We start from the raw sequence: 16,405 nt of genomic DNA on the forward strand, positions 1-16,405 counted from the left end.
CAGTAAAATGTGTATTTTTACGCAAGTTAGAGTCATGTTAGTAATAAAATCTAAAAATAATTCCAGCTAGTCATTCTGGAAAAAAAAAAAAAAACCTAGTGCAAAAACAAAGTAATTACTTGGTTCCACAGTTCAAAACCAAAGAATGAGAAAAAGCTGACAATATTTAGAGGCACTGAAATATATCATTAAAATTGTTTGGTTTACTGGGAGAGGTCCTCTTTGAAATGTTCTCAAATATTCTTTTCTACATATGGGAATACATTAGTTAGTATGATCATTATTTGTTCCTCAGTTTCATGACAATACTAATTCTTCTTTCAAAAATTGTAGCACATTTAAGAAGTTTAATGTGGAATACATAAATTGGCATTTAGCAGTAAAAGATGATTCTCGGCTGGATCAAGATGTGCCATTTAGGGTCACCACATTTAATTTGCCAAGGTGAAAATGCAATGGTGAACAGGAGTTTTACCCTTCAAAGAACCTATCAGGAGGACACAGCTGTTGTATCAAAGAGTTAAACCTGAAGGAGAAGTATAATTAGGTTTAAACTACCTCCAAAAAGCATGTTTTAAAATCTTAGTGACACTGCAAAAATATTGTGTTTCATTTTTTCCTAATTTATACAAATAATTCCGTGTTGTGCAGGGAGTCCCAGGAAGACCTGGACATCCTGGTCCAGCTGGAGCAAAAGGAGAAAAGGTATTCCTTCTTTTTAATCTTGGTACAGGTCTGTGAAGGTTTTGAGTGTCTTATAAACAAGAAAAAGAGTGTAAGAAGAATGTGGTACATATATCAAATTTTATTTATGTTTCACTACAAGTACTCTCCCTAAGCAGTGCTTTGCATATGGGCTTATATTTTGAAGTGCAGTCCTTGTGGTATATTTAAGTTGCAGAGAATTTGCTTTAGGCATAACACAATGTATAAGGTTTAGGAAAGTGAAAACATGTTTCTGACATAGAATATGACTAGTGACTTCTTGCTGTGCTTCTCATTCTTTTACCAATATTATACCCAAAATAGTTGTACAAGCACTGAAAGTTATTGGGTGTTAGTTATTCTGAAAAAATACGTAAGCTGCCTTTATACTTAATTTGCACTCTCATATATATATTATATGTGTGTGTGTGTGTGTGTGTGTGTGTGTATATACACACAGATATATATAAAGAACTGGTTTTTTCAAAATTTTATATGTTCTTTTATCAGGAACTTGATATTAAGAGGTCAAATTCATTTCTTGGGTACTTCAGATCAGAGCAATATAGCAGAGACAAACTTTGCTGCAAAATACTTTCTGGGACAAATTCTACATTTTGTGCATGAATACAGTTTTTCTTTCAGTAGTACTCTGGAATTTTTCAGGCATAGCACTGCCACATCCACGTGTAGGATTCTAATTCCCTACAAAACTTTGGTATGAGTAAGAAAGAAAACTATTTTGTAAAGCTCTGAAATTATTTCAGTATAAAATTTGAATAAGAGTTGTCTCCTTGCAGATCATGGTAACAAAAATTTACCTCACTTATTTCCTTTTTATCTAACTGAATGCAAAACACAAGTCTTTGATAGTTCCTTCTTCACAATTCACACACAGGTGGGAATGAGGAGCCCCTGCTCGACAGGTTTTGTCTCATCATTCTAAAAGTTGAAAAAGTCAGATGGCTGAAGAGTAATGAAGTAAACTGAAATAAAGCCCCAGTAAATTTCTCTTCAGTCCTTCATCTGGGAAACACTTGAGAATTGATCACATAATGTGCTTTCTAAAATAATTGGATTTTAATTCCCCATGAAGTTCTTCAAACCACTCTTGGGAGGCTGACAATTTCTAACAATTAACAGGGCCATTTGAAAATTATCCAAGTATAAATGTCTAGTAAGAATTATATTTTTTTCTGCTGAGCTAATTATTGGCATTGAGCATGTAGCTTGATTTTTGCCACCTTAGTAATTTTAAATTTGTGACTTGGGTGTATCACTGACATACATTAAATAAGATCCAACAAAGCCAGTGAAAAATTCTGACAGACTTGTTCCAAATTATACAGTGTATTTCTCTGAATTGTAGTGATGAGATTTTGAAAAGATTGTTAGGGAAATTTTATGTTGAAACCTTGGCAGCTCTTTACTATCCACAGACCCCATGATTCTGCTATGCAAAATTTCAGCAGCTATGTTCTATATAACACAGGCAATTCAGTACACAATAGCAGAACAGGCCAGAGATACAGGTAACAACGGATGAAACAAAAAAATATTCATTATATATTTAATGAGGAAGATTCTTTAAAAAAATCTTAATTTATATTCAATATGTTTCTAAGTAAACTGAATTTCTGAAACGGTAGCTCTTTATTTACACATGAATGATCAACTGAGGACTGCCTTTTGCAAAATAATCTACAAAGCATAAAATTAATGTTAACTTTTTTCTGCCAGTTACTTGGAAATTCATATTAACAACTCTTTTTTTTTTCCTTTCCTCTCCCTCCTGGAGGGAGGGAGAGGAAAGGTACATATGAAATATTGGTACATATGAAATATTTCCTGGTACATATGAAATATTTTCCAACCCAGGTTACCACTGTTGTTTTGCCATAAGGAAGTTAGTACACATAAAGCAGCAAGTAACTAACAAAATAAAAACTAGTAAAAAGTAATGGATCATGCCTTCCATAAAGCTAAAGCAGGAACATTGCAGGAGAATTTATTCTTGATATTACCTGCTGTTATTGACTGTATCTCTTGTTTATTGTCATTGTGGTCATCATAGCTTGAGTGTGGAATAGATGTGGCCAGTTACAGTAAATGAGTTACATCAATCTCTTGCTGTACTAGGGTAGTGAAGGTTCTCCTGGGAAACCTGGACCACCTGGGCCTCCGGTGAGACATTTTGTTTTATATCTTGAATTTATATTAGGAACAATATGCTCGTGGGTAAAATGTAATGTAATATAAAGAACTGAGTGTTGGTCTAATAAAAATTAATATTGCAGGAAGGTAACAGTGTCTTTTTTCGAAAGGTTTCTGTACTCCATTTTTTTTCCTTGCAATTCATCACTGAGTAAGTTCAGATCACTAAAATCATCTAAGAAACCTGCTCAAATTAGTTAACCTTGGTATCCAATATTATTGGAGTAAAATTGACAGCAGGGATGCCTGACATCAGGGAACCCAGGCAACCTAGGGAAAGTCTGTGGAGCTCACTGGACTAGTGGAATAGTACCTAACACAAAATTTATTCTGTAGAATTATAATAATAAAAATCAAAATATGATGCACACTGATTTGCAGGTTTCTTGGTTTATAATTAAAAAAAAAAAAAAGCCCCACGCTTTTATGTTCTTCTGGAACGTGGAATCTTTGGCAGATTGAGAACAAAAAGGATACCACAGCTTTGCTGAGCTACAGGACTTGAACAGGGCAATAGTTCTGCCTTTATAATTCATAAGTGACACTTACTTGGTTTTTATGCTTTAAAGGGTATGCCTTACAATGAAAGAAATGGAATGAGCAGCTTATATAAACTGCAGGTATTTCTCTTTAATGTTAATCGCTTTCTTTTTCAATCCCCACCCAATTTTAGCCCAACTCAACTTTTAAACTTGCTGTTACAGGGAGGAGTGAGCGTCGCGAGTTATCCGGGTCCACCAGGACCTCCGGTACGTGCTACCAGAAATCTCATTTCTAGTAGCTAATGACATAGAAACAGAGAGGGTTAGTAGCATGGAATTGGATTTTATTTGTGAAAGATTTTGATAATAAGGATATGATTGGTATATAGCATGTATACTGTGATTTTATGTTTGCCAAGCATTTTAACCCATTTTGGAGAGTGGTTTATTTGGAGTAAATCATTTCATCCTAGCAAGTAAAGGCTGCAGAAGTGGTACATAATTTGGTATTGGAGTCTTTAGTGAAAGTATTCTTATACTAAAAATGTGTAACTTTGTACTTATAGTTCGTGGAGGCATAGTTTTGTAGTGAACAAAATTTGGTGCCAGAAATGAGAAGCTCAGGAATTCTGATCTGAGTTCTCTCACTGATTCACTCCATGTAGCTGCAGTGCAGGAGAATGTGTAAAACTAAGAATTAGATTGTGGAAGTACTGCAGGGCTGGTGTCTTTCACACTGCGTGCAGTACCTCACAGCTGGACAGTGTTGCTTTGGTTCCATGGAACTAAAGATGCTGTGCATTTATTTGCATTCTCCTTCTTTTTAGCACCATATGCAAGTTTTGTTTTGAGATTATTGTCTCTGGTAACCACAGTTATGGGCTGGCACTGAGCAACAGAGCTGTCCTTCTCTGTGTTCTGGAACAGCAAAACAAAACCCAAAATATTACTAAGATTTTATACTAAATTAATCAGCTGGGACTAGAATGAATAATGATTCTAAATGCACTGCATTAGCAAAGCATCCTCATAATGCAGTCATTAAAAAAAACCCATCTTATCATGTAACTGTTCTTCTTTAAATGTAACTTGTTTTTTTGGGGTTTTTTTGCAGGGTCCAAAAGGGGATCCTGGAACAGTGGTATGTATGTATGTATTTTTTGTTTTTAATAGAGAATTCCCCAAGTAGTTTGACACATGGTACTTCTGAAGGACAATAAGAAACCCAAACCAAAACCTCTCAGCAGTGACAGCAAAACATGGAGTTGTAAGACAGTTTTCTAAAACAGTTTAATAATTTGTTTACAAAAAAATTCACAAAGCTTCTTTTTTTGTTTCACCATAATGCCTGGAAGCTGAATACATCTTTCTGTGCCAGCACCTAGTTCTGCAATTCTGTATTACATCTTTCATCAAAATTAAATCATTGAGCCAAATACTCACACAGAGCCTCTGGGAAAAGCTTAATTTGTAAATCAGTAAAACGAGGCATAACAAAATCTGTTTACCTGACAACTGGTTAGCTGTTATAGTAATCTCAAGTTAAATAATCTGCTGTTGCTTGCTCTTCAACATTTCCCATGTTAAGTAAAGACATTCTAATGTATGCAATCTTTTAATTATAAAAAATTTAAAAACAGGGAGACCCAGGACCAATGGGATTACCAGGACTGGAAGGACTCCCAGGGGAAAAGGTAGGTCTCTTAAAAAGAAGGCATGATTTCTTAGTGGCCCCTATCTGCAGCTAAATATTTTCTGAAGCCTTGTTCAGTTTATTTTTCATGTGTAAGTTAATGTTTCCATGAGAAAAATCTTTGCATACTTATTTATATTTTCTGGTTTTTGCTTTAGCGTGGGTGTAAATAACATACTCCCCAAACATAAAATTTCATTTTCTGCAAAAGGAAAATTGTCTGTAGGAGGCCTTGTAATATTCTTGGTAGAATACTACTGTACTTGATAGTTAATATTAGTTAGTATTAGTTAATATTAGTTAATATTTTCCTACAACAAGAACCACACTTATTATGTGGTTCTTGTTCCCTTTTGAACATAATCTTATGTTTACAGTCCATCTGTCTTGTATTCAGCCTTTTGCTTTCTAATTGTGGGGGCTGATTACAAATTTAAAGAAAAGCTTTTTATAAAAAGCTAAAAAAATTCAAGATAAAAAAGTATTCATTTTTAAATATAGCAAAGTACAAAACATTTAGTGGAGAAATAAAAATAATCTGCAAATATGTTTTCTGTCAGCAAAACCAGTTTGATTTTCCCCATATCTTCCAATTTAGGAAGAAAAAAGAGTAAATTTTTTTGCAAATGAAATGTTTTTCAGCTTTTTTGAATTATGCTATTAAATTACTTCATACAAAAGTACTTTACTGAAACTTATTTTTCATCACAAAGAGATGTAAATTAAAAGTTTCCCTCTCACTATCACTGTGCATTCCTCCTACTTGTTCAGTCAGTGACAAGATCTAAGGTAAGTATCTATACTAGATGCTTAAATTACATGAGATGGTTCTTGCTCTGGAATTCTGCAACTTAAAAGCAATTAAAGACTAGTCTGATTTCAAAATGAACAAACACAGGGAGACATTACAGATCTAACTGACAGAAAGTGAGGACAAGAATTAAATAAAGGGAATAAGCAATGGATCAGATCATATAAACCAGCTGAGTGAGTGTTTGGCCCTCTCCCAAAGTAGAAATACGGTTTCCTTAATTAAATTTGGTCAGAATTTCATATTTGAGGTGCAACTGAGTGAACAGAATCTCAGAGCCTGACAATCCCAACAAGATAGTGCATGCTGGGTTTTAATTTAGAGCCATGATGCTTCTCTGTGTAGCAGAATGCCATCTTTTACAGACAGCATTGGCTGTAATTTCATGATCATTTCATGACCTGCTCATGTCCTCTGGATAAAATGTCCCCTCCCTCAGGTGAGCTGACAGTGGCTGGTGCAGCTGTGCTGCAAGCCTGACTGCTGAAAGGACTAGAATAATCCTGAAAAGAAAAAAAAATCTTGCAAGGGAAGCATTAGGCATTTCTAGTTTCACTATCATAGCCAGCCTATAGGGAAAATACCACAAGTTCTGGGTCTGGAATAACCACTAGGAAGAGTGCAGGGCTCCAGACAGCGTGCCCTGCCTGCTGCAGGCACTCAGTGCTCCCCACCACTGTCCCAGAGGTGCATGTTGTGTTCCTCACTGGGTGACTGCTGCCAGCCTCCAGAACAGGACAGGCTGAGCTGTGTCCTGTAAGCTGCTTCCTCCCAGCACCAGGTCAGGCATGTAACTTGTCATCTGCTACACTGTGTGTAAGGGACTTCAGTGTTTCTAATCAACAGCAATATCATTGAGCACCTGAACAAAATGATCAGGATGAGACATACTACCACTACCTATAAGAACAAAAACCAGAAATCCCAAAACTTCCTGGGGCTCTTATGCAGAACACAACGTGCCTGTAGCTATGTTTAGAGCCTTAGTATATCTGCTCCAGGTAACATAAACCCATCTCAAAATAATACTGTCCTGTTAGTATGGCTTCAACAGTGCCAGGGGTTTTCTGACATAAATTCAGAAAAGAGGAGCCTGATTTTTTCACATTTGTAACTAACGTTACAGTAACAGAGAGAGCATAGTGTTGCAGTCCAACACGTCAGCAGTGGGTAAATACCTCTGGGTAGAGTTTTACCACTTGCTGAGCTCTGTCTCTATGCTTTAGATTACAGTCCTTTCAAGAAAGATGAATTTTTCCCTGTAATTCATCAGTTCCAGCCAAAAAAACAAGTCTGTCCTAGCTTAAAGCATAGATGAAGGTGGCTGTGTGCTAAGGAGAACCCTTGCCCTGAAAGGGCCAAGGCACAAGCAGAGGACGTTGGCTTGTAGTAAATGGATAACTGGGCAGCAGGAAAGCAAAAGCTTCTTTGAAAGGTACATCTTAAATATGGGTATGTTGATATGAAAGTGAATTACCCTGTGTAAATTTTGGTCATTGCCATGACCACAAATTATAACTATTTGGAGAACTACAGATAAGTCAGGGACTTTCCATCCCTTTTCAAGGGAGGTCTCATGCAGAAACAAAGGGAAACATTATATGAGAGAACCTAAACAAAGGATTTTGGTTACTTGCTCAAGTCTGTAAAATGAGCCAGTGGCACAGATAAATATTAGCATTTAGCCTGGCTCTTGTCCTCATTTTCAGTTCACTTCCTTGGTTTTTAATGGGAAACCACCAAGAAACTTGTGGTTTGATTGTTGTAGTTTAAACACAGATTTCTCTTTTCTTTAGGGTGACCGTGGACCAGCTGGAGCACCAGGAGTGTCAGGGACACCGGTGTGTATATTCTTTAAAGAAAACTCTGGGTTTAGAAGCTGAAAAAACAGGTCAAGCAAGGTGCTGAGCTGTAATCTCAGTCACTGTGGAACACCAGTGCTTGGCTTATGCTTTACATGTAGGTATGAAGATTATGGGTTTTCTCTAAAGAAATTAGAGTTTTAATAGCAGCAAGGATTCATATTATTATTAAAATGACAAGAGTGAGTGAGGTGAATACATGATAAAGCTGGAATTCAAAGCTGCATATGCTTTGTTAAGAAATGTGAGATTCTTCGCATGGCCTCTGTTTAATATAGATAAAGACATTTTTTGTGTTCCTGGGCATGCACACATTTCTGAGCATCTTTCTATCACAAAGAAAAATGATGAACATTAGTTATTGCAACCCACAAGGATCTGCATATCAAGTTGATCAAACATTTGCTCTAGGGGAATGCTTTGTCAGCTGTTTACATATGATATTCAGAGGATTTTCTGAAAGTCATAGAGGAACTTTGTTGTAGGTGAAAGTAAAAGTAACTAATAATAAATTGAAATTATAGTTATTCATTTGTGTTCCTAAAGGAAATGAAGATATTAGATTCCATTCACAGTTTAATAAAAAAGTTTATCCATATTTCAGGAGGCAATATGGAGTTATTTATATGCAAATAAATTTATTATTAAATTTTGGCAGCTACCAATGCATTCAGGAGCTGTTTAAATTATAAATATATGTTTCATGAAATGAAGTATGTGCCTACACACTCCCATTTCCATTAGCCACTGATTTAGTCTATTTACTGTGACTTCCAAGAGAGAACATCATCTTAAATAGTCTAATTTCACTGGGTTTTCCTAAAAGAATTGCACATTTAAGGGGAAAAGTATTTCTCTGAGTTTTATAGCAGATGTAAGAATTTCAAAGTTTGTTGTTCTGAAACAGATCTTACATTGTTAATAATGACACTGCACAGTTGTGCATTTCCTATGAATTTCCCACTGGATATGTCCCAAGTTATTGGATGTTCTCTATTCAAGATGGATAAGAAATATTTAATGGGGTCCCTTCTTCACTGATGAAGTTGCATAATATTGACTATATTTAGTTCTAATAAAATCCAGTGAAATAAAATATTTCCCTGTGAAACAAACTGGATTTTTTCACAATTATGCTAAGGAGTTTTAATCAAAAAAATAGTAGATACTTGAGGCAAATTTTTTTCAGTAGTCTAGGAGGAGTTTGAGACATATCCACATATCTTGCTGGAAAAGAATTTGTCTTCTGTACCTGTCATCATTCCCTAGATTGAATAGTGGACCCTTTTTCCCATCTGGGAATGCAAACCTCTTATTTTCACTTCGGTGTTTTGCTGAGGTTGCTGAGATTGTCAGGGAAGCTTGGACTGAGATCCTGCAAGCATTGCCACCAAGGCCTATTTCAACACAAACCCTCGGTGCTGCTGTTCCCAGAGTTGTCCCTGGTGCTGATGGGTTTGGTCTCTCGCTTGCACAAGTCACCTGAGGATCTGCTCTAAGGGTACTTTCGGGAAATGTAGGTTCAAGTTGTTAAAAGAGACATTTAGAATCAGCATTTAAATGATGTCATAAGAGAGGATTGTAAATTTTGCCAGGGTGAACATAAAATGACAGTAAAACTGGCCAAAAAAGATCATGAAGAAAATTTGCAAAGGACTTTAAGTCAGTAGTAAAGTCATATAAAAAAAAAAAAATCAGGACTAGAAATTAGCTGAAGGAAAAAAACCTTGATTTTACATATTCACTGAAAGGCTTTGATCTGACTATGACTTCTCAAGATGGGAATCGTGGTGTTGTTAAAAAAAATTCATAAAAGCATCTCAGTATTCAAGAAGGGTAAACAAAACCAAGTGACTTAGTAACATTTAATGCAAGAGCCCGTTCATGAAATATGACAAAAATCTGATAAAATATTTCTTTTTCCTTTCTTAAAGCATTAATGAGCAATACCATGAATATTTCTGCCACATGCACATATATATATTCTCTTATTTTGGGAAAAGAGGAAAATTTTATTTGGCTTCCTAATAATATGAATCTGTAACATTCTCTTTTTGCAGGGAAAGCCGGGATCTCCTGGGTCTCCAGGGTTGCCAGGAGAACCTGTAAGTACAGATTTGAGTTCTGGATTCTTACACTAGCAAACAAATATTTCAGACGCCTAATGCAAGATTTTTCATGCAGTGTTTTCATGTGTGTTTTCTTCTTCCTTAGGGTGAAAGAGGACCTATAGGAGATATAGGCTTCCCTGGTCCAGAAGGGCCACAAGGAAAACCAGTAAGTAATTTTATACTGAATTTGTAATTTGCTACAAAATGATGTGGTTTAGTTTATCAGAAGTTACAAAAGAAAGGACATTACATCTTGCTTTGTGTTAGAGTAAGTAACATGTGAAGAACACACAGAGCTGCACTGCTCAATATTAACCATGGAAAAGAGAATTCCTGGTATTGTGGTTAATGTTACTGAGATGTTGCCTTTAAAGGTTTTATGAAGGTCATTTGGATCTTGTTGATAAAGTTTCCTCTTGTACTTTTTCCAGGGGGACAATGTGAACCCAGACGCTCAACACAGTCAGTAAAGGATGGGGTGACAGAATAGGTTCTCAGTTTCAGTTTAGATAGAGAAGCGTGGGCTTCATCACTGAATAAACTTTGAGACTCTTCTGTACGCAGGTGATGCAACACTGCAGCTGGGGCATTTACTGTTCACTTAGGAGATGTCTAATCTACTCCCTTTATGTAATAAAAGTGTGACAGCAGTGTAGTCAGCCCTGTCTGAGCTGGTTGAAAAAACCTAGTTTATATTCCAGAAGGGGTTCAGCAAGGGTAGTGCAGGAGTCATTATCTCCCCCGAACCTTGGTGTTTTGGGGATGAGAATGAGCAGCAGACCTTTGCAGCTTGTCAGCACATCTCCACCTTACACTTCTGCCTTGAAACAAGACACAGTTTCTGTAGCTACAGCAGCAAATTAGCCCAAGGTGCCTAATCTCTGCAAAACTCCACTTTGCAGTATATGAGGAGAAAGAAATATTCCTGCTGTCTCTGCTCATACAAGTCATCCTTTCTCACTCACAGCTATGAGTTTGCTACATGTGCAGATCCATAAATATCCTACTAAATTAAACACTGCCAGAGCACTTATCTTGCAATTATCTGGCATTGTACAACTGTTAATAAACTGTCTGACATTAATTTGGCCCATACCATCTAGGACTCTCAGATCATGCCACATTCCAGTCTGGAGGATAATGTGAGCCTGGAACAGTTTCCAGCAGTTGCTATGAATGCAATCACCTTATTTGAGGAAGGAAGTGGCCTTAACCCATGAGACCAAAACTGTGCCATGCTGCAAGTCCTAACAACCAAGAATGGATCTAGAATTGTAATAGTAAGGCATAATGTCTGTAAGAGCAGAAGGGTAATTCAGCACCAAGGCTAATATCTAGAATAAAAGAACTCTCTCCTGTGTTTGTATTATGACTAGCTGCTACTGCAAAAGTACATGTGCCTATACAAATATTCCAAATTTGCAAAATTTCTCTATAATTTGTCATTTAAAGTTGGATTATCATTAGATTTGGTGCACATCTTGATGCTCTTTGTATTTCTGTATTGTAGCCACACAAACTGCCGCTTCTCTAGCTTCAGAACATTTCCTGATATGGCACTAAATACTAAGCTTTACTCCTTATACTTTGAAAACACATAAACATATTAATTTTTTTCGTAGGGAATCAATGGAAAAGATGGCTTGCCAGGTCCTCCGGTAAGAAAACATACTTTTGTGTATTTCATTCCTCACAGAATCCACAGCTGTTAATCCTAGGCAGTTGCTTTCCATTCTGCTAACACATGAATACACAACAAAGCCTTTAACTCATAAGTTTACCTTTTTTCAAAAACCATTTTTCAGGGTGCTGTGGGAAGACCAGGAGACAGAGGACCCAAAGGAGAACGTGTAAGTCCCTACTATGACAATTTTTTCTCTTTTCACTGGGCATATAAACACCTCATCAGCACCTATCTTATAGGCAAAATCAAGAAATTAATTCTCTGTGAACTTCAAGCAGTCGCCTAGACATCTAAGAGGTTTAGTCCTAGACACCACTTGAAGGAATTAGAGTTGATTTGGCTTCTGCATTTAGAGGAAAAACACATTTTATCGACTTTCTAACACAGTTTGTCTGGACAGGGTAAATTGATCAATTTGGAAAGCAGGTAATCCAGTTGTGCTGTTGTCAGACTTTACAAAAGCCATGAACTGCCCTGTTGTCATCCTTAATATGTCACAAACACAAATCATGTTTTATGTAAAACAAGCTTGTCACACGTAGGCAGCAGGAATGCCAGTGCAGTACCTGACTGCTTCCCAAACTCTCCAGACAGTTCTGTTCATGGTAACAAGGTCATTGTGGGCAGGAATGATTATGGGAGGTGAGAGATGAGTGGATATGTGTGTGTGTGTGTGTATATATATATATATATATATATATATATGTATGCATGTATGAAAGAAGGTCTTCTTATAACATTCCCAAAGTCCTGATGTCCTAATCACATGGCTGCCACATTTATTTGATGACTCAGAGAAGTATCTCCCTGTTTAATCTGGAAAAGGAAATGCTTCTATATGACACTGAAGAAACATAAGGGTTTAACAATTATTACAATTATCCCTTAAAAAATTAACTGTTTGCAACATTCTGGTTTTGCCTTTAAGGACACAGGCCTGTGTCTGTGAGAAAGATTGCAATGATTACAGAAAATAAAGTCAAGGTTTTCTTGCAGCCATTATTATTATTACTGCTGTACAGCATGCTCCTTCATTTTGACACCAACTGTTGTAGTTACAGAAAAGAGAAGCATCAAAATTGGAAGGACAGAATAAAACTCTTGAGGTTTTCTTGTCTGATATGAGAATATCCTCATAGAATCCATTTTAAGAAGGAATAAGCCACCTGGGCTGAAATAATTTTATATATTCTTTGAGTGACTAAACACTGCTGTTATTCCTACTTTATAAACTGAGTGACAAACTAAATTGAAAACATGTTTTATAACAACCCATTTTCTAATGATTTCAACAGATACAAGTGCTAGTGGCTTGCTCATTTTTTGCTGTTATCTCCATACCTTGATCACAGATTTTGAACCTGCTGGAATAGAGCAGGTAGAAACACAGGAGAAACATCAATTCCTTCCGCTCAGAATTTGGTCCAAGATAAAATACAAGAGATAGGGGAACACTAGAAAGGAGAAAGGCTGAATAAAGCAGCACCTTAGTCAGAGATCACAAAACACAAATGTCCTGAATTTTGTACAATTCATAGTGGAGAGTTTAAAGAGGAATCTGGAGGAATATATGACCTAGTTTATGAATTTTTACAAAGACCTTTTTCTAAACATGAAGAAAACACTAGAGGCAGTTAAAAATGCTTGTTTGAAAAGTTGCTGTGGTATTTGATTTGCCTCCTACACACTGGCAGCCTGTAAAACATGGATTGTTTATAAGAAAAGGATCAGCTTCACACTGGCATAGCGCCATGATTCTAGAGAAACCTGCCTTTTTCTTTATCTCTGGTAGAAGAGCTATCTGTACCTACTCTGCAGGATTATAAATCTGAGAATTTATATATCACAGAACCATAGAAAGGCCTGGGCTGGAAGGTACCTTTAAAGATCACCAAGTTTCAGCCACCTTGCCATGGGACTTTCATCAGACCAGGTTGCTCTAAGCCCCATCCAACTTGGCCTTAATATATTTCCAGGGTTAGAGCATCCAAAGCTTCTCTGGACAACCCGTTCCCGTGCCTCACCATCCTCACAGTACAGAATTTCTTCCTAATATCTCATCTAAACTGACTCTCTTTCAGTCTGAAGCCATTACCCCCTTGTCCTGTCACTAAATGTCCTTCTTAAAAATTCCTCTCCAGCTTCCTCCTAGTATCTTTGGGTACTGGAAATAACTTAGATTAACTATAATTTTGTGTAAATGAAGACATAAAATAGTAGATTTTTAAGGAAAGTTACAGGAAATGTCCTGGTGTCTTTTGCCTGTGTGAATTTGAGCACCAGAATTATACCTATGCCGTAATTGACATTCCTAGATCCTTGTATAAGGGCTAAAAACTTTCTATACTCAAATTCTGTCCTTGAAAAGTGGGCTACAGAATCAAGCTATTCTTTTTGTAATCGACTTCAACATCGAAAGTGCAAGAAAACAAAATATATTTTCAGAGACAAGATTCAGCCTGGAAAATCATATTCCCTGCATGACTGTTTTTGAACAGGCAAGAATTTTCTCTTTAGCATTATCAAGTGACTCTTCAGGTTTGTTCCACTATGTGCAATACTGTTTTCTTTCTGCTTTTATTTTACACAGGGAGATCAGGGTATTCCAGGGGACAGAGGTCCACAGGGTGAACGAGGGAAACCTGGCCCATCAGGAGAAAAGGGGGATGTGGGTCCTGTTGGCCCTCCAGGAGACAGAGGCTATCCAGGATCCCCAGGTCATCAAGGTCCCCCAGGCTCACCAGGACCCCCAGGGTTTCCAGTAAGTAAATATAAGTTTATCTTGTTGCTTGTGTATTCAGACAAGTTATGAAGGTTACATGGGCTGTGCAGTGGAAATTCAACTGAGAAATAGCACAGTATTAGAAAAACTAAGGATTTCTCTCAGATAATTTCAGTGTTCATTTAAGGTGAAAAAAATATACCCGCATGATCAGGCAGTTATTTTTAATTATTTTTTAAAACATCTGCTATGGATAAGCTTTAACTATTTATTTCTTTAGTTCCTGCATATCAATATAGCTACACACTACTGTTAATTTTCATGTTTTCCATAAGATTAAGAGCTAAAGTCTGAGCCTTTGCAACTGGGAAAGAAAAGGAGGCAGCCAAACTTGATTCTCTATAGAAGAGAAATCAGCATTTAGAAAGACAATGAAATGCTGCTTGCCAGTTGTAGATAACTCAATTTGTCTGCATGAACACACAGGCACACACACCCATGTTATGGGTTCTTTTTAACCTGAATTAGGTAAGGTAAAGCTCTGAAACACTTTTCCAGTGAAGTTACTGGGGCCATGGTTCTGTTCTGGTCAGCAGTGCATCAAAGCAAGCAGTTCCCAGGGCAGGTGAGAAGTTGGCAAATGCTATGCAAAATAATGCAGAGTTTTGTCCCTGGACATCCTTACTGTCATGTGCAAGGTAACTTCCATACTCATCACATCCGGTCATCTTGGCAGCTGGGAGTGCTTCTCCCACTTCATGCCACTTTATCTTTACAATGTTATAATGCATTTGCAGTAAAACAAATAACACAAATAAATTAAAACACTTATCTGTTGGTGCAAGGTTTATATTTGTAATGCTAATTTGAGCATTTCTTATTTTTGTAGCATCATAAATTGTCCTCTGTATATTCCTTCTGATACATATCACCTTCCTTTTTCCTCATCAGGCTGATGCAATTTCACTTGAAGAAATAAAAAAATATATCAAACAAGAGGTTCTTAAGGTATTTGAAGGTAAGAAAAGGAAATATTATATAACTAAATCTGAAATTCTGCTCTAAATTTCTTTAAATGTCATCTAACTTACATTGGACTTAGCAGGTACCTTGTTGCTGTAGCTGTGTTTAACAAGTCTGCTTTACATGATTCTGTTCAAACAATGAGAAGTTAAGAGTATCTGTTGAACAGAGTATTTCCTTATGTAAAAGATTAGCACTGAAGGGTAGTCTGCTCCAAATCACAACAGCAAACAGAAGTATGTGTCATTGTAGATGCATATATGTGCAGGAGACCCCCATTTCCTGCTGCTGGGAGCTTTCCCGGGCAGGTGCTGTCAGGGTGCCTGCGGCACCGAGAGCGTCTCCACTTCGGGCTGCACCGACAACTCCTCCAGCTCACCAGATGCCCGAGCCTGGATGTCGTAACAAAAGGTCCACCAGGAAGTGAGAGGACTCTCCAGATGGTTAAATCCACTGGGATTTATTGAGGGATCAGAGAAGCAGGGCAGGAACACATCCACAGGTGAAGGGAACCAGAGCTGGAGAGCAAGCAGTAAGGGAGGATCATGGGCATATAACTGAGGAGAAGAAAGAGGGGCCAGGGTACAATCAGACCAATCGGGTGAGGGTCCAGGGGAGGAGTAAGAGTGGGGTGATGCAGCGGGAGCCAGCTAGAGAGAGGAGAGGGAGTGGACTTTCAAGGCAAAGCAATGGGGAAACAATACGGAACTTTCTGGAAATGGGGAGTACACAACAGGTGATGGGCAGAAATTCATTTGCATGACAACACAGGAAATCCTGGGAGTTTGTTTCTCTTGCTCAAAGTTACACAACAGTCCTCTCCCAGGGCATCCCAGGCCCATCTCCCTCATGGTCACCTCCTACATATATGTATCATGTATTACTGCAGATACTGTTTATCTACCACATACCAGTAAGATATTGAAGTGTTACTAAAGCAGAGACCACAGATACACCTAATTATTTTTCCCACTTAGTGACTGACTATCTAAATAAGAGAAAGGTTCAGCAGCCTTCAGTCATACAAGTCTAAATTGCTGTGCAGTTTTCTCAGCAAATATCCCTGCTGGGTTCCAGAACTCCCTGCCAGACCACCAT

The 16,405-nt window shown here is 37.4% G+C and overlaps 1 protein-coding gene across 1 annotated transcript in view; it reads left to right on the forward strand.

The window, feature by feature from the left end:
* The window catches only part of COL19A1 (collagen type XIX alpha 1 chain), a 184,881-nt gene that overhangs the window by 151,769 nt on the left and 16,707 nt on the right, over nucleotides 1-16,405 (forward strand). Inside the window, exons 35-47 of the mRNA XM_038130911.1 lie at nucleotides 652-705; nucleotides 2,845-2,889; nucleotides 3,489-3,539; nucleotides 3,624-3,668; nucleotides 4,516-4,542; nucleotides 5,042-5,095; nucleotides 7,702-7,746; nucleotides 9,828-9,872; nucleotides 9,982-10,044; nucleotides 11,501-11,536; nucleotides 11,684-11,728; nucleotides 14,153-14,323; nucleotides 15,236-15,302. Coding sequence (XP_037986839.1) covers nucleotides 652-705; nucleotides 2,845-2,889; nucleotides 3,489-3,539; nucleotides 3,624-3,668; nucleotides 4,516-4,542; nucleotides 5,042-5,095; nucleotides 7,702-7,746; nucleotides 9,828-9,872; nucleotides 9,982-10,044; nucleotides 11,501-11,536; nucleotides 11,684-11,728; nucleotides 14,153-14,323; nucleotides 15,236-15,302 — 748 coding nt within the window. The remainder of the gene's footprint in view (nucleotides 1-651; nucleotides 706-2,844; nucleotides 2,890-3,488; nucleotides 3,540-3,623; nucleotides 3,669-4,515; nucleotides 4,543-5,041; nucleotides 5,096-7,701; nucleotides 7,747-9,827; nucleotides 9,873-9,981; nucleotides 10,045-11,500; nucleotides 11,537-11,683; nucleotides 11,729-14,152; nucleotides 14,324-15,235; nucleotides 15,303-16,405) is intronic.

Source organism: Motacilla alba, chromosome 3, assembly GCF_015832195.1.
Source record: "Motacilla alba alba isolate MOTALB_02 chromosome 3, Motacilla_alba_V1.0_pri, whole genome shotgun sequence".
Lineage (NCBI taxonomy): Eukaryota > Metazoa > Chordata > Aves > Passeriformes > Motacillidae > Motacilla > Motacilla alba.